General features: G+C 38.2%; 1 protein-coding gene across 1 annotated transcript in view; it reads left to right on the top strand.

The window, feature by feature from the left end:
• LARS1 (leucyl-tRNA synthetase 1) overlaps positions 1 to 18,431 on the top strand; it is a 119,722-nt gene that overhangs the window by 13,573 nt on the left and 87,718 nt on the right. The window contains exons 2-5 of the mRNA XM_037801711.1: positions 12,816 to 12,934; positions 15,158 to 15,245; positions 15,640 to 15,720; positions 18,269 to 18,403. Of these exons, the coding sequence (XP_037657639.1) occupies positions 12,816 to 12,934; positions 15,158 to 15,245; positions 15,640 to 15,720; positions 18,269 to 18,403 (423 nt within the window). The remainder of the gene's footprint in view (positions 1 to 12,815; positions 12,935 to 15,157; positions 15,246 to 15,639; positions 15,721 to 18,268; positions 18,404 to 18,431) is intronic.

The following is an 18,431-nucleotide window of genomic DNA, read 5'->3' as shown; positions in this document are numbered from 1 at the left end:
CTTTTAGGATTTGTAGACCAATTGAATTCCTTATCTCTAATTTATCAGATCTATAGCTTCGTGGAGTACACTTTCTCTAACTAACCAGCAGGTGGCGTCCACGAGCCACCTGTTCTCCACAAGCCAGTTCTCCCCTGCTTAGCCTTTTTGTTGAGTGGGGGAGTGAGTCTTGTGGGGTCCAATTGGTGTACCAAGCTTGTGTGTGTAGTTGGTGTTGCCTGCCCTGTATATGGGGTGTGTTTCTGGGCAGTCAGGGAGGGGGGGATGGCCCTAACAATCAAATCTCCCTGGTGATCCTAGAGTTTTAAAGCTGCTGCAATAGTCTAATCCTTCAGTTCAGTCCTGCCACAGTTTGTCTCTGCCACTGACCCACAAGTCCTTGGTATTGGCGTATGGCTCCTGAGACTTGCAAGTAGGCCCCTCTTCCAGGCCGTGCACCCCGGGTCCTGTGTTGAGGGATGACTGTGCTATGTCACAGGTGAGTGCCGTCCCCCCAGGGCAGTTCTGGGCTGCTGGGCTGTGTAGGGAGGCTCCCAGTCTGCTGAAATGATGGCTGAATGGGGCTTTGTTAATTCACGCTGCTCTACCTTCCCAACTCTGGGACAATCAGCTGAGGTTGCAGGGAAGGCTAATGTCCACGCCCAGTTTTGTGGTGTGTGCCTGTTATTTGAAGCACTTCTGTCACACTGGGTTGTCTGGGGCAGCTCTGGGCTATGGGGCTGGCGATGGGCAGGAGTGTTTCCTGTCCACCAGGATGATGGCTGTGAGCGGACACCCCCCTTTTCTTGGGAAGTTGTGGTGTTTAGTGAATTTTCTCAGCCACTGGATTATTGCCTTTTGTCTCAGAGCTCTCTTAGTTCTGCTCTTGACTTGACCTGCCCAAATTGCAAGTCTTTGAAGCTTTCTGTATTGGGCTTCTTAGAGTAATTGTTTTAGAAAAAGAAAAAAAGGATTAAAAAAAAAAAAAAAAGGGCCCTCCTCAGAGATCTAATGGGTTATTGAAATGCTAAGAGACAAAGCAACCAGGGCCATTAAGGAAAGGTCCACAGGGCAGAGAGATCAGCTTTTCTTCGGGATTTGCATATGCGCCTCAGGGTCTGAGCTCTGCCCTTCCCCTTTCTATGTTCACCAGAACTCCAAAAATCCTCCGCTTTTATTTTGGAGTTTTTCGTGTTGTTTTTTTTCTATGCCTGTCTCCTCTCTGCTGGGCTGGCTGCTCTCAGATTCTCTGGTGTCTGGTCTCAGTCTATGTATGGTTGGAGTTTGGATCAGTAGAATGAGTTTCCGATAAGGGCTGCCACTGCAGTTCTCCCTTCTCCTTCCCGGAGCTGACAGCCCCTCCTCCCACGGGACTGAGCCTGGCAGGGAGGGGCGCGGGTCCCCTGGCCGCAAAAACTTACAGATTTCGCTGATCTCAGCAGTTCCACATTTTCAAGGGTGTTGTATGAAGTATGCCCAAAATCAGATTGCTCTGTGGTGTCCAGTCCACGCAGTTCCTGGCTTTCTACCTACTTTCCTGGAGGAGTAACTAAAACATACAGCTCACCAGTCCGCCATCTTGCCCCGCCTCTCTACACAGTTACAGTCTTAAGGCCATAAAGTGTCCAAGGTAATGCATCAGCAATTGGGTACCTTCACTGGAGGATGGCCAATGGTGTCTGGAAAACCTCTGTTAGCTGGGAAGGCATGTGGCTGGCATCTGCTCCAAAGTTCTGGTTTCAAAATGGCTTTCTCCCAGGACGTTCCTCTCTAGGCTGCAGTTCCTCAAAAATGTCACTCGTAGTTGCTCTTGGGGTGTTTGTCCTCTCTTAGCTTCTCCGGAGCAAGAGTCTGCTTTTCAACGGCTGTCTTCAGACTGTCTCTCATCTGCAGCCTACTCTCTCAGCTTCTGTGCATTCTTTGAAGTGTCCCTCTTGGCTGTAGCTCCTCTTCAGAATGTCACTCTCAGCTGCACTGAGTTCCTTCTGTTTGTCAGCTCATTTATATGGCTCCAGTGATATAATTTAGCCCCACCCTGAATGGGTGGTGTAACACCTGCATGGAAATTATCCAATTAGAGTCATCACCCACAGTTGGGTGGGGCACATTTCCATGCAAAGAACCTAATCCATACATTCCAACTTAATCCCCACTAATATGTCTGCCCCACAAGAGTGCATGAAAGAATATGGCTTTTTCTGGGGGACATAATACATTCAAACTGGCACAGTGAGTTTACTCTGAAGGTCAGTTTCTCTCTTGTCTAGGGTTGTATTGTTCATTGGCTTTGTGTTAAGGCTGTTCTTTGATGCTTAGTCTGCCTTACTCTGTACCTTTATAATAGCCCATGTTTAACTGATCAGATTTTTTTTACCTCTTCTTCATCTGATTCTTGCCTTGGATATACAGTACAACTTTTAAGATTGCACTTTTTGTGCTATTCTTTTGTTTACAGAAGAAAGTTTATTTTCCTCTTTCCTTCTCCAGGAATCTTCATCTGTTCTGTTTGTTTTTGTTTTGCCTCTAGTGTTTTACATGCCTTTTGTTGTCTCTAGCTTCTTTTTCCTGGAAGGCAAATTCTGGGAGGATGGTCACCCTGGAGAGGAGTTTCCTAAGTCAGTATTTCCCAGCCAAAACAGGGTCAGGGACCCATGAAGGGGGTGCATACCAGCCCAAATGTGCCCTGGGATCGAGAAGAATGTGAAAAGCCTCTTTGACTGATCCCCAAATCTGTGGTTTTCTGGCCTGTTTTCCCCCAAAAATGCAGGTCTTCAGCTAATCATGCCCTGGAGCCCTGTGTAGGTGCTGCATCTTTAAATCTCTAACAACCTTGTCCTTGTCCAGGTGGGGGTTGAAACAATGGCTGCCATCCTTTGTCAGAGGTGTGGGTTGAAATACTAGCTCAGAGCTGGGACCCAGTGATCTGATTTTGCTTATCAAAAGCTGTGATCAGTGATCTGCCATGCCCACCCTTGTTCTTGGGAAGGGGAATTTTTATGTCCCTTTTTGTCCCCAGTGAGCTAGCCAGGGAATGGACCCCTTCATAAGATTGGGGAATGGGTGCCAGCCGCTGCTTTGTGGAGAGAGCAGTTCACTGTCCTTTACTGTATTTTATCAGCGTCTTTCTCCCGCTCTTCTCTGGATGCTGTACAATGTTCTCCTGGCCTCTGGATCTCCAGGACAGTTGTTTCAGACACTTCTTGCCTGTTTAGTTGCTATTTTGATGGAAGGACTAAGTCTTGGAGCTCCCTGCTTCACTAGCTTCGACAGAAGTTCTCCAGATGATAGACTTTAAGAGGGGATCAGGGAATATGATGCAATAAAAGTAATAGCTAACTGTTCTAGTTTGCTAATGCTGCCGGAATGCAAAACACCAGAGATGGATTGGCTTTTATAAAAGGGGGTTTATTTGGTTACACAGTTACAGTCTAAAGGCCATAAAGTGTCCAAGGTAACACATCAGCAATCGGGTACCTTCACTGGAGGATGGCCAATGGTGTCCAGAAAACCTCTGTTAGCTGGGAAGGCACGTGGCTGGAGTCTGCTCCAAAGTTCTCGTTTCAAAATGGCTTTCTCCCAGGATGTTCCTCTCTAGGCTGCAGTTCCTCACAAATGTCACTCTTAGTTGCACTTGGGGTATTTGTCCTCTCTCAGCTTCTCCGGAGCAAGAGTCTGCTTTCAATGGGCGTCTTCAAACTGTCTGTCATCTGCAGCTCCTGTGCTCTCTTCAATGTCCTTCTTGGCTGTAGCTCCTCTTCAAAAGTTCACTCTCAGCTGCACTAAGTTCCCTCTGCCCGTCAGGTCATTTATATGGCTCCACTGATCAAGGCCCACCCTGAATGGGTGGGGCCGCACCTCCATGGAAATTATCTCATCAGAGTTATCACCTACAGTTGGGTGGGGCACATTTCCATGGAATCGTTCAAAGAATTACAATCTAATCAACACTGATAGGTCTGCCCACACAAGATTACATCAAAGATACTGGCGTTTGGGGGGACATAATGCATTCAAACTGGCACAGTAACTAAAAAAAAATTAAAAAATGTTTTTTTCTTTTTTTTAATTGTGAACGTTAACATATATACATAACAGTGATAACTTTCAAAACATGATTTCATAAGTAGTTAGAAAATTTCAAAGTATGTCATGGGTCACAGTTCCACAATTTCAGCACTTTCCATTATTGTAAAATATAACATATATAGAAAGACGTCATCTCTTGAGGTACAGCCAACAAGCAGTCATATAGTTAATTTCAAAAATTGTTATGGGTTACAGTCCCACAGTTTCAGTTCGTTCCTTATTATGCAATATAAGGTATATACAGAAAGGTGAAGACCTTCAAGGCACAATTCAGTGAGAAGCTATAGAGCAAATCCCAAAAGATGCTATAGGCTATAGTTCCACCATGTCATTTACCTTCTTCCAGCCATTCCAATACTCCAGCATCCAAAAAAAATCTATAATTATATAAAGTTTCTTTATTCATAGACCTTTGTTCAATCTCATCTTGTTTGTTGCTACCCCTTCCTCTCACTTAATCTCTTTCTCTACCTTAAGGGAGTACCCTTGTTCATATTAAAAGGGGGTATTGATAGTATGGGGAAGGGGCCACATCTGATAGTTGATCTTAAAGAAGCTGTTGCCTCTGAATTTTAGGACTTGTCTGTTATAGGAACACTGTGGTGGATTTAAGTTTCTAAAAGATAAAACTTAGTGAATGCATCTTTTATTGAATATCAGTAGGGCCCTAGGTATTTGGGGACTACATTTGGTAAGGGTGTGGCATACTGTGGCCATTTGAGATGTCTACCTGGAGCCTGCATAAGAGAAACCTCCAAGATAGCCCCTCAACTCTATTTGGGATCTCTCAGCCACTGTGACCTCAACTTGTTACCTTTCTTTTTTCCTCCCCTTTTGGTCAAGTAGGCATTTTCAATCGTTCACTGCCAGGGCCAGGCTCATTCCTGGGAATCATGTCCCACATCACCAGGAAGATTCATTCCCCTGGGAATCATGTCCTGGGGGGAGGGGTTGATGAATTTATTTGCCAAGTTGGGCTTAGAGAGAGAAAGTCCACATCTGAGCAACGAAAGAGGTTCCCTGGAGGTGACTCTTAGGCGTAATTATAGGAGTGCTCAACCTCCTATTTACAACCCTAAATTTTACAAGAGCAAGCTTTGAGTTGAGGGCTTGATTTATTAAGTAGTGTGTTCCTAACTTCACTTAATATATATTCTATCCCAAGATAATGTCTGTTACATTATCTTCACTTAGTTGTACAGTCATCACTCTCAGCTTTAAACAATCATCATAACATAATACATCCCAGAGCTCTTATCAGTTGGAAATTATTCATCCCTAGTTTAAGTATCGAGTTGTGTAAGATATTTCTATTAAATGTAGTCATTAATATATAGTGGGTAGTTTTTCCATACCACTCTGTTGTTAACCCTCTGTGCCAGTGTCATACCTTATAAATATATCACGCTAACGCTTATTTAGGTTTGTGGTGCTACTCTGTGGGTTACATGCCTTTAAACACCATTTACAAACATGTTCACCTTCAATGCATCACTGATACTTACAATGAGCTGTAGTTACACGTGACTATTCCCATACTATTAAGATTATCCTCATTATCATATCTGTACATATTAGATTATTGTTCTTCCTTCACTAGCTTCTGACTATCTCTAGGTCCCCTAATTTCCACGTTACAAGACACTTATTTTACATTTTCACAGAGTTGACATTAGTGGTAGCATACAATATCTCTCCTTTTGTGTCTGGCTTATTTCACTCAGCATTATGTCTTCAAGGTTCATACATGTCATATGTTTCACGACCTCTTTCCTTCTTACTGCCACATAGCATTCCATCATGTGTATATACCATATTTTGTTTATCCACTTATCTGTTGAAGAACATTTAGGTTGTTTCCATCTCTTGGCAATGGTGAACAATGCCTGTATGAACATTGGTGTGCAAATATCTGTTCGTGTCGCTGCTTTCAGATCTTGGTATATACTCAGTAGTGAAATTGCTGGATTGTAGGGTAACTCAATATCTAGTTTTCCGAGGAACTGCCAAACTGTCCTCCAGAGTAGTTGTACCATTATACAGTCCCACCAGCAACGAATAAGAGTTCAAATTTTTTCACATCCTCCCCAGCATTTGTAGTTTCATGTTTGTCTAATGGCAGCCATTCTACTCAGTGTGAGATGATATCTGATTGTGGTCTTGATTTGCATCTCCTTAATACCTAGTGAAGAGCAACATGTTTTCAGGTGTTTTTTAATCACTTGTATTTCCACTTCAGAGAAATGTCTTTTCATAACTTTTGCCCATTTTATAATTGGGCTATTTGTACTTGTAGTTGAGTTGTAGGATTTCTTTATATATGCAAGATTATCAGTCTCTTGTCAGATACATGGTTTCCAAATATTTTCTCTCATTGAGTTGGCTGCCACTTCACCTTTTTGACAAATTCTTTTGAGATACAGAAGCTTTTGATTTTGAGGAATTCCCATTTATCTCTCTTTTCTTTTGTTGCTTGTGCTTTGGATGTAAGGTCTAAGAAGGGACCTCCTAATACTAGGTCTTGAAGATGTTTCCCTACATTTTCTTCTGGGAGTTTTATGGTACTCTCCCTTATATTGAGGTCTTTGATCCACTTTGAGTTAATTTTTGTTTTAGGGTGTGAGGTAGGGGTCCTCTTTCATTCTTTTGGCTATGGACATCCAGTTCTCCCAGACCCATTTGTTGAAGAGACTGTTCTGTCCCATTTCAGTAGATTTGGGGGCCTTATCAAAAATCAGTCAACCATAGATCTGGCGGTCTGTTTCCTAATTCTCAACTTGATTCCATTGATCAATATGTCTATCTTCCAATACAATACAGTTTTGATTACTGTGGCTTTATAGTAAGCTTCAAAGTCAGGAAGTGTAAGTCCTCCCAATTTGTTTTTCTTTTTTAGAATGTTTTTAGCAATTCGAGGCATTTTCCCTTCTAAATAAATTTGGTAAGTAGCCTTTCCAAGTCTGCAAAGTAGGTTGTTGGAATTTTGATTGGAATTGCATTGAATCTGTATATCAGTTTGGGTAGGATTGACATCTTAACAACATTTAGCCTTCCTATCCATGAACATGTAATATCTTTCCATCTCTTTAGGTCCCCTTTTATTTCTTTTGTAAAATTATGTAATTTTCTGTGTAGAGGTCTTTTATATCCTTTGTTAAGTTTATTCCTAGGTACTTGATTTTTTCTAGTTGCTATTGAGAATGGAACCTTTTTCTTGGGTGTCTCTTCAGTTAGGTCATTTCTAGTGTATAGAAACATTTCTGACATATGTGTGTTAATCTTGTATCCCACCACTTTGCTAAATTTGTTTATTAGCTCAAGTAGCTCTGTTGTCAATTTCTCAGGGTTTTCCAAATATAAGATCATATCATCTGCAAATAATGACAGTTTTACTTCTTCCTTTCCAGTTTGGATGCCTTTTATTTCTTTGTCTTTCTGGATTGCTCTGGCTAGAACTGCTAGCACAATGTTGAATAATAGTGGTGACAGTGGGCATCCTTGTCTCGTTCCTAATCTCAGAAGGAAGGCTTTCAGTCTCTCGCCTTTAATTACTATGCTGGCTGTCGGTTTTTAATATGTGCCCTTTATCATATTGAGGAAGTTTCCTTCAATTCCTACTTTTGAAGTGTTCTTATCAATAAAGGGTGCTGAATTTTGTCGAATGCTTTTTCAGCATCTATTGAGATTATCATTTGATTTTTCCCTTTTGATTTGTTAATGTGCTGCATTCCATTGATTGATTTTCTTATGTTGAACCACCCTGGCTTGTCTGGAATGAACCCTACTGGGTCATGGTGTATGATGATTTTATTGTGTCTTTGGATTCGATTTGCAAGTATTTTATTGAGAAATTTTGTATCTATATTCATGAGGGAGATTGGCCTGTAGTTTTCCTTTCTTGTAGCATCTTTATATGGTTTTGGTATTAGAGTGATGTAGGCTTCATAAAATGGTTAGTTAGTGTTCCATTTTGTTCAGTTTTTTGAAATAGTTTAAGTAGGATTGGTGTCAGTTCTTTCTGGAATGTTTGGTAGAATTCCCCTCTGAAGCCATCTCACCCTGGGCTTTTATTTGTAGGAAGCTTTTTGATGACTGATTGGATCTCCTTACTTGTGATTGGTTTGTTGAGGTCTTCTGTTTCTTCTTTAGTCATTCTAGGTTGTTCATGTGTTTCCAGGAAATTATTCCATTTCCTCTAGATTGTCTAGTTTGTTGGCATACAGTTGTTCATACTATCCTCTTATGAATTTTTAAATATCTTTGAGATCCACAGTAATGTCCCCCCTCTTGTTTATTATTTTGTTTATTTAGGTCTTCTCTCTTTTTGATTTAGTCAGTCTAGCTAAGGGTTTGTCAATCTTGTTGATATTCTCAAAGAACCAACTTTTGGTTTTATTTAGTCTCTCTATTGTTTTTTTGTTCTCCATATCATTTTTTTTTTATTTTGAAATAAATTCAAAGTTATATGAACAGTTGCAAAAACAATCCTAGCCCCATACACAGAATTCCATCATACCCTGAGCCCCCTCCCCTGATAGCTCAATCCACCAACTTTAACTTGCTGTCACATTGCTATTTCTTTCCCTCCCTCCCTCCCTATCATCCATCATCTATTGCTCTGTCGTCTGAACATATGAGAGTTAGCTGCACACATCCTTGAGCATTCACTGTAATTCACATATACACTTCCCATGAACAAGAACGTTCTTTCATGTAATCCCATTAAGCGCAGCTAAGAAGTACAATAGATTCAACAATGATACAAAGCTTACATTCTATATTTCCTTTTCCTTATGTCTAAACTGTGTCCCTTTGAGCCACCTGTCCTCTATCCTCCTGTCCCATCCAAGTTCATCCTTAGCATTGAATTGTCATCTAGTTAGACTTTTTTTTTTTTTTTTTAGTTGTGGAAACATATATACAGCCTAAATCTTCCCATTCCACTTCCTCCCTAGCCTTTCATTAGTGGGATTAATCACGTTTAGAATGTTGTAATGCTCTTTCCCACCATCCATTACTAGAAATTTCCCTTCATTTGATTTGGGTGCTTGGGCTTGGGTTATCCATATCGTCTGGTTTTTTCATATGCTTTATAATTTTCTGTTGTTTTTGGCCTCATGGCATTTGCTGAACTTGATAGGGTTCTTTTAAGATTTGTAGACCAATTGAATTCCTTATCTCTAATTTATCAGATCTACAGCTTCGTGGAGTACACTTTCTCTAACTAACCAGCAGGTGGCGTCCACGAGCCACCTGTTCTCCACAAGCCAGTTCTCCCCTGCTTAGCCTTTTTGTTGAGTGGGGGAGTGAGTCTTGTGGGGTCCATTTGGTGTACCAAGCTTGCGTGTGTAGTTGGTGTTGCCTGCCCTGTATATGGGGCGTGTTTCTGGGTAGTCGGGGGGGGGTGGCTCTAACAATCAAATCTCCCTGGTGATCCTAGAGTTTTAAAGCTGCTGCAATAGTCTAATCCTTCAGTTCAGTCCTGCCACAGTTTGTCTCTGCCACTGACCCACAAGTCCTTGGTATTGGCGTATGGCTCCTGAGACTTGCAAGTGGGCCCCTCTTCCAGGCCGTGCACCCCGGGTCCTGTGTTGAGGGATGACTGTGCTATGTCACAGGTGAGTGCTGTCCCCCCAGGGCAGTTCTGGGCTGCTGGGCTGTGTAGGGAGGCTCCCAGTCTGCTGAAATGATGGCTGAATGGGGCTTTGTTAATTCACGCTGCTCTACCTTCCCAACTCTGGGACAATCAGCTGAGGTTGCAGGGAAGGCTAATGTCCACGCCCAGTTTTGTGGTGTGTGCCTGTTATTTGAAGCACTTCCGTCACACTGGGTTGTCTGGGGCAGCTCTGGGCTATGGGGCTGGCGATGGGCAGGAGTGTTTCCTGTCCACCAGGATGATGGCTGTGAGCGGACACCCCCCTTTTCTTGGGAAGTTGTGGTGTGTAGTGAATTTTCTCAGCCACTGGATTATTGCGTTTTGTCTCAGAGCTCTCCTAGTTCTGCTCTTGACTTGACCTGCCCAAATTGCAAGTCTTTGAAGCTTTCTGTATTGGGCTTCTTAGAGTAATTGTTTTAGAAAAAGAAAAAAGGATTAAAAAAAAAAAAAAAGGGCCCTCCTCAGAGAACTAATGGGTTACTGAAATGCTAAGAGACAAAGCAACCAGGGCCATTAAGGAAAGGTCCACAGGGCAGAGAGATCAGCTTTTCTTCGGGATTTGCATATGCGCCTCAGGGCTCTTCCCCTTTCTATGTTCACCAGAACTCCAAAAATCCTCCGCTTTTATTTTGGAGTTTTTCGTGTTTTTTTTTTTTCTCTGTGCCTGTCTCCTCTGTGCTGGGCTGGCTGCTCTCAGATTCTCTGGTGTCTGGTCTCAGTCTATCTATGGTTGGAGTTTGGATCAGTAGAATGAGTTTCCGATAAGGGCTGCCACTGCAGTTCTCCCTTCTCCTTCCCGGAGCTGACAGCCCCTCCTCCCCCGGGACTGAGCCTGGCAGGGAGGGGCGCGGGTCCCCTGGCCGCAAAAACTTACAGATTTCGCTGATCTCAGCAGTTCCACGTTTTCATGAGTGTTGTATGAAGTATGCCCAAAGGCAGATTGCTCTGTGGTGTCCAGTCCACGCAGTTCCTGGCTTTCTACCTACTTTCCTGGAGGAGTAACTAAAACATACAGCTCACCAGTCTGCCATCTTGCCCCGCCTCCAGAACAATGCATTGTTAACTTACCTTTAAAGATCTTTAAATATTCAACAAATATTTAGCACGGGCCTACTATAAGCTAGATGTTGAAGATATAATGGCAGACAACAGAGAGTCCCCATCATGAATGTCTGGCAGAGACAGACAGATACTGACACCACTGTGTTGTTAATGTCATTGGGTAGTTAGGAACATAGTATGAGGGACATTTCATGAACTCTTGGGGAATCAAGGTGTCAGTGATTAGCAGAGAACTCAAAGATGAGATAGGCAAGCAAAGAGACTGGTGGGAATCCCAAGCGGAGAAAATAGCTTGAACAAAGGCTCAGAGGTGAAAGAAAGAGCTTAACTCCATTGGAAGAATGCAGATAGGTCTTGAATGCCAGGTTTAGGAGTGTGGATTTAATCCTGAGATTGGTGGGGAGCCTCTGAAGGGGGGATTGATTTAATCAGATTTGTGGTTTGATATGATTTCAATGCATGGCAGTTGTAATCTGGTAGAGATTTATAGAAATAAAAATGTACTTGTTACTTTTATTTTGGTGCTTACAGTAACTGTTATATAGTTCATGATTTCTTGAAATTATTAATCTTTCTCATTTTTCTTTCTTCCTTTGTGACAACATTCTTCCTTTAATCCTTCATTTTGACAACTCCTTTTAAGCTGACAATTCTTCTTTCTCTTGCTTGTCCTTGTCTTCTATCATATACTTCCTTAAAAAAAAAAAAGGAATAGCAAGCCATTCCTGTGATTTAAAATATAGAAGACGGAAAATAGTAAAACAGATAAAGTTATGGTATGTTTATACTGAATCTTACCAAATATAATATTACTGGTTTTTCTTATTTTATAATATGTAAGCTATATTTAAGATAGATATTGGAGAAATAATGGTAAGTTTTATGTTTCTTGATTAGAGAAAATTCCTCTTTGCTTATTACTTCAAATTTGTATAATCATTAAAAAAATAGCTAAGGCTCTAATATATCTGTGATGTGAATAAAAAACAATTTTTAAATTGTTGGATTGAAGAGCAGAGAGAAGGCAGGATTAAAGGAGACTGAGATCCAGAGGTCAGGGGCCTGGTGAAGTCTCCTGTAGTCGGTTGTGGAAGTATGAGTAGAACCCAGGTATTTTCTCATTTGAAAATACTGCAGAGTATGGAAATGTTGGTACATTTAAAAACAAGGGAAAGAAAATCTAATTTTCGTTTAGATAACTTTATACCAGAAAATAAAATTATAGAAGTTGATTTTAGTTTTTTTTCAAAACAGAATTAGGTTTGTTTATGGTCCATTGCGTACCCAGCTTTCTAACCTGGCTGTGCCTATATGTGCCGTGTTCCATGATGACTCCAGCTTTGGCGCATTTGCTATTAGCAGCTACTTCTTTATCAAGTAGAATCACAAATTGAGAATGAAGCTCTAGCCCTTCTTCTTTTACAGAGTTAGAGTGATACTACATGTTCTTTCTTTTCACTCCCCGCAAGGGTGGTTTGAGGGATGATGGGAATGTAGATCCAATGTTCTTGAGTCATGCTTGTCATTTTCCGCTGTACTTTAATTTCACATTACAGTATGTAAACCATTTTGGAAAGATGTTCTTCATCAGCTTTCCTGAAAAAAAGCACTCCTAGATGATTAATCCTTCCTTGAACTTACATACGTGTTCTTCAGTGTTCTCTGGGGTTGGGGATGGGACAGGGGAGAGGCATAGTTGCAGTTTGGTGTGCAGGTCCTTCTCCATCCTATATTTCTCTAAGTATTTTCCTAACTATGAACATTTGACAATAGTGTTATATTGTAGAATCTCACTTTAAAAAAGTATTTAAAAATTTTTACGTATTTAAGTAATTCTTTAACTATTCCCTTGAGGTGTGAAGTGAGCAGATGGTGATAATCCTAATTTTTAATTATATTCATTTAAACTTCAAGATAACCATGGAAAAATTGATCTCTCAGTGAGCAGCTCTGTTCTTTTTTTATCTTCTTTTTTTAAAGCAAGCCCACTGAAATGTAGAGTGGATTATCCTATCCTTTTTGTGTCCAATAGGAAAGAAAAGGAACAGCCAAAGTGGACTTTTTGAAGAAGATTGAACAAGAAATCCAACAGAAATGGGATATCGAAAAAGTATTTGAGGTCAATGCATCTAATTTAGAGAAGCAGACCAGGTGAATAATATTTTGTGAAGTTCTTCACATTGTGTTTCTAAAACCATTAACATTATAGTACAGAAACTGCTCTGTGGAGAATATAAAATATAATGTTTGAACTAGGAGTGAAAGAGGTGATATCTACTTTCTGCATTTCAAGTTAGGACTTTTTTTCCTATAGAATTCTTAAAGGAATTTTGTCTATATAGAGGATTTTTTTTTTTTTTGAACTACCATATTTTCATATTTAAAGATTTTATACATAAGGGAGAATGTTTTGAAGTTTTACCTTTGCTGACTGATAAAAGGAAATTATTCTATTAGAGAGGCTCATAATGATAATTATATCCAAAGACACAAAATATAAGTTTTGAAGTATTTCTGTATTTGAAGATCTTACTTCATAAACACTGTGTATTTCCTTGATGCTAACATATCAGTGCTTGTAAGACAGCTTTTATCGGGGAAAAAATAAAAACAAAATAACTGTCCCCAAAGTACGACCACAGTAAATATATGCATAAATTATAAGATGCATCCCAATTTCAGATTTGCTGAAATGTAGAAAATTGGGCTTCTTAGAATTGAGGAAATGTGATAATAGCAATTGTAATAGTAGTTTACATTGAATACTTACTATGTGGTAGGAAATATGCCAGATTCTTTACATGTGTATTCGTATTTGATCTCATCAATAACTTTTTTTAATGCAATTTTATTGAGATATAATCACTTAACATAGAATCATTCAAAGTATACAATCAGTTTTTCACCATATCGTCATATAGTTGTGCATCATCACCACAATCAAACTTTGAACATTTTCATTACTCTAAAAAATAAAATAAAGATTAAAATAAAAAGGAACATCTAAAACATCCCATTCTCCTCCTCCCCACAATGTTCATTTACTTTTTTTTAGAAATACAGTTTTAATTGAGATATATTGACACACCGTACAGTCATCCACAGTGTACTATCAGTTATTCCAGCGTCATCATATATTTGTGTGTTCATTAACAGAATCAATTTTTGAACCTTTTCCTTATTCCAAAATAAAAATAAAAGCAAAAAAGAATACCTAATTATTTCCATCCCCTCCATCCCACCCTATTCTTAATCTAATGCTTGTCCTCATTTTTCTACTCATCCATCAGTAACTCTTTAGGTTAGTGATAGTTTTACCCCTGTTTTACACATGAGAAAACAGGCACAGAGATGCTTAAGTAACCAACTCAAGGTTGCAAACCTAGGAATTGACAAGGCCTGGACTTGTTTTTCAGGGCTTTCTGATTGCAAAGTCCATCCTCCTTGCTACTAAACTAATGAAAAAAAATTTTAAGAGAAAAAGAATTTGCTGTAATACAAAGACTCTAGTGTTAAACTATAATTCGAAGCTTCCATTTGGTTCTAGAATTTTTGTCAACTTTTTAAGGTAATTTGAAATAACCAAAGGTGAATTGAAAAAGCTGCTTTATTCAGGGAAAAGGAATGGACTATGGCTATATGCAACGATCTTGAAGAAACAAATATTGAGTGAAAAAGCAAATTGCAGAGGTCTATATGAAGTATACCATTTTAATGATAATTTCAAATTTAAGGATTGTTATTTTTGGTGAGAGGGTGGAGAGGAGCACACAGGTAGCTTTAGTGTGTTCATAAGTTGGATAGTGTGTTACCTCAGGTGTTCGTTTATTATAGTTCATAATTTATATGTGTGTTAAATACAGTTGGTTCATAGGAAAAAAGAGTATAGCATAATAAACAGTTTTAATTAAGGTTCTTTGCTAAGTGAATTTACTGTATATAATATAATATTGAGGATGTTTTATTTTATCTGAGGTAATTTGAATTACTTTATATTTTAGTGAAAACAAATCCCATCTAATTTGTAAAAACATTAAATTGATCCAGGTTCCTAAGAGTATCTGATGATAAAAGAAAATTTAGTATATTATCTTTACTCAAGTATTTTCAAGTCAAGCCTCCAGTATTTGCTATAAAGACATTTATTTCTTGATAGCCACCTACAAAAAGGTCTTGTTCTTTTTTAAATCAAAAACTAAGTTTTAATTTTAGAGAATTTTTAATTTCTAGATTTATAAATTTAATTTTAAATGTCTTTTAAATAGCTGAAACAAACTATTTATAGCAGGTATTCTTTCCCCCCTACCCTCTTATTGTAAAAGAAACTTAAAATTTTATTCTCTGTACTTTCTTTTTCACTTGATTGTTTTGCAGCAAGGACAAGTACTTTGTAACCTTCCCGTATCCATATATGAATGGGCGTCTTCATTTGGGACACACATTTTCTTTATCAAAATGTGAGGTAAAGCTTCCTGTATGTTGCATATAATGGGATGGAGGTCTTTAACACATACTGTTTTGAAGAAAATGGCATCTATGGAATTTATTTCCTGTTAAGGGGACGTAGTATTCCTTAATTTAAATGTAATGTTTATATTTAATTCAGTAAATTTTTATATTTAATCTTCATTTGCTATATATGCTTATGTATGCAGCGGTCTGGGCATGTTCATGTATAATTCCCAGGTAGGTGAAAAGACAAAAAAAAGTATAGTGGACTAGTGTTTTGGCATGACTAAAATCTAGCTGGCATTCTAAAGAAAGATCTGAAAAGGAAAACTAATGTTCTTTGTGAGAAGTCAGCATTTTCTGTTTGTCTAGTATTTTGTAATTTACATTTAATTTTCTTTCTGTAGTTTGCAGTAGGGTACCAGAGATTGAAAGGAAAAAGATGTCTGTTTCCCTTTGGCTTACACTGCACTGGCATGCCTATTAAGGTGAGATTGCTTATGGGATTGGTTTCTACACCTGTAAGCTTAGAGTAAATTGAGTAACATCCAATTCAGGAGTTTGAAATAGGATTTTCAAATATATTATATTAAAGTGTTTTGTAAAATGAGTTGAATTTATTATCATGAAAATTAATTAAAAAATTTCAAGAAGTGCTTAAATAAAGGGCACACATTAAAGTCTAAGTGATTTCTAAGTAATTTTAATGTCTGTTGATTACATATTCATATCTCTTGTTTGAATTGCATAATAACTGCTAACAAGTAAAATTTTTCAGCAGTTAAAAAAAAATGCATTGTTTTTTTCCATATATAGACTGTTGACAAAGGTAATACATAGTTGTAGTATATTTTGATTGTTTTTGCAAATGTCTTCATTTGTCATAAATTTATATTAGAAATAATTTTCAATCAAGATTTCAAATGGAGTCAAGAAGTCATCCTGGAGGTTATTCTTATGCATTATATAAATATCCCTTTTTAGTTTTTAGTGTATTAGAATAGCTAGAAGAAAATACCTGAAACTGTTGAACTGCAATCCGGTATCCTTTATTCTTGAAGACAATTGTCTTAACTGTATAGCTTATGCGGTGTGACTGTATGATTGTGAATACTTTGTGGCTCACACCCCCTTTCTCCAGTGTATGGACAGAAAAATGAGGACAAAAAAGTAATGAATAATGGGGGGGATAGTGGTGATGGAGGGATGGGATGTTTTGGGTGTTCTTTTTTACTGTTATTTTTATTCTTATTTTTACTACTCTTTTTTGGAGTAATGAAAATCTTCAAAAATTGATTGTGGTGATGAATGCACAACTATATGATGATACTGTGAACAATTGATTGTACACTTTTGATGATTGTATGGTATGTGACTATGTCTCAATAAAATTGCAAGGAAAAAAAAGAATGGACCAGAAAACTACAGTTAGGGGGATTTCCTAAATGTAATGGGATTAGGAAATAGGAAATTTAAACTACCATTTCTTTTTATTTTCCAACCTTTTATTTTGAAAAATGTCAACTGTACAGAAAAGGTAAAAGAATAGTACAAAGAACACCCATACAACCTTCACCTATAGTTACCAAGTATTAACATTTGCCACATTTGGTTTAATTTTCTCTCTCAAAACACACACACACACACACACACACACACACACACACACAAGCTTTTCTGTCCCTTCTATGGACCCTTTGAAATTAAGGTGCAAAGATCTCAACATGAAGACATGCCACCCCTAAATACTTCAGCATGTATCTTCTGAGAATGAGGACAGTCTTCTAAATAATCACCATCCCATTACCACCTTCAAAAAATTTAATATTCATGTATATTATCCTCTTTATATAATCTATATTCATATTTCTCTAGTTGTCCCCAAATGTCCTCTCTAGCTGTTTTTTACTTTTAATTTTGTGACTCACACATTGCATTTGGTTATTGATTCTCTTTAGTATCTTTTTGTTGTTTGTTGTATTTGAAGAGTCTAGGCCAGTTGTTTTGTAGAATGTCCTATAATCTGAATTTTCTGATTGTTTCTTCATGATTGGATTTGGGTTAAACATTTTGACAAGAATACTACATTGGTGAGGTGTAAACATCTCTTTGGATCACGTCAAAAGGCATGTAATAGCAGTTTTCCCATTTCAGTGACATTGTTTGATCACTTGGTTAAGATAATACCTGCCAGGTTTCTTAATTCTAAAGGTACCTTTTATCCTTTGTAATTAAAAAGTTATCTGTGGGATGAAACTTTGAGAATCTGTGAATATCTTTATACCCAATAACCCAATGGTTTTTAGCAACCTTTTATGATTCTTGCCTGTTTTAGTATTGTATTGGTGGTTACAAAATGGTGACTTTCTAGTTGTATTCTTTCCTCATGTAGTAACTGAACTTTCTCTGCACAGAGGTGCCCCACCTCCTTTTAAAAATTCACAATTCTATATTTGCATTTTTATTATAACTGTTTACTTGGTGTCATCTTTTTGGCAGTGGACTCATTATGGTATAATGGGAAAAGCTGGAGTGGAAAGCCCAGATTCATGACTTTGTTCTGCAGCTTACTAGCTTGGTAATCATAAATCGCTTTATCTCTCAGTGTCTGTTTTCTAACTTAATAACTGTCCTATTTACCAAGCAGGTTTTTGATGATAACTAATAAAGTGCTTGTGTCAGTAATCTCAAATTGAAAAACACTATTATTAATATTAATATTGTACAAAATAATAAAAGTGATGTCTTTATATTTTAGTTCTTCTCTTGCCTAGCTATACTATGTTGAGCTCTCTGGGTGTTGAATAAATGCTTACTGAATAAATAAGGTAAAATACTAATTTATAAATTAGTGAATTTTGAGATACATGATTTGTTTCATTTGAGTTTTCTATTATGATCACATGTATAGATGGGTTGCAAAAAAAATTCGAAGAGTATTTCAGTTGGCCATAGAAACAATAAAAATGCGGAAAAAAACACAAATTGTTTCTACCTTGAATTTCAAACTTCATTATCTCTAATGTTGTATTATAGGCGTGTGCTGATAAGTTGAAACGGGAAATAGAGCTATATGGTTGCCCCCCTGAATTTCCAGATGAAGAGGAAGAAGAAGAAATCAATATTAAAACAGAAGATCTAATAATTAAAGATAAAGCTAAGGGAAAAAAGGTTTGGTGATTGTTATTTATGTTGGAAG

This window comes from Choloepus didactylus, chromosome 13, assembly GCF_015220235.1.
Source record: "Choloepus didactylus isolate mChoDid1 chromosome 13, mChoDid1.pri, whole genome shotgun sequence".
Classification (NCBI taxonomy): domain Eukaryota; kingdom Metazoa; phylum Chordata; class Mammalia; order Pilosa; family Megalonychidae; genus Choloepus; species Choloepus didactylus.
The sequence above is the reverse complement of the archived record's forward strand: the minus strand, read 5'-3'. Positions and strand labels throughout refer to the sequence as shown.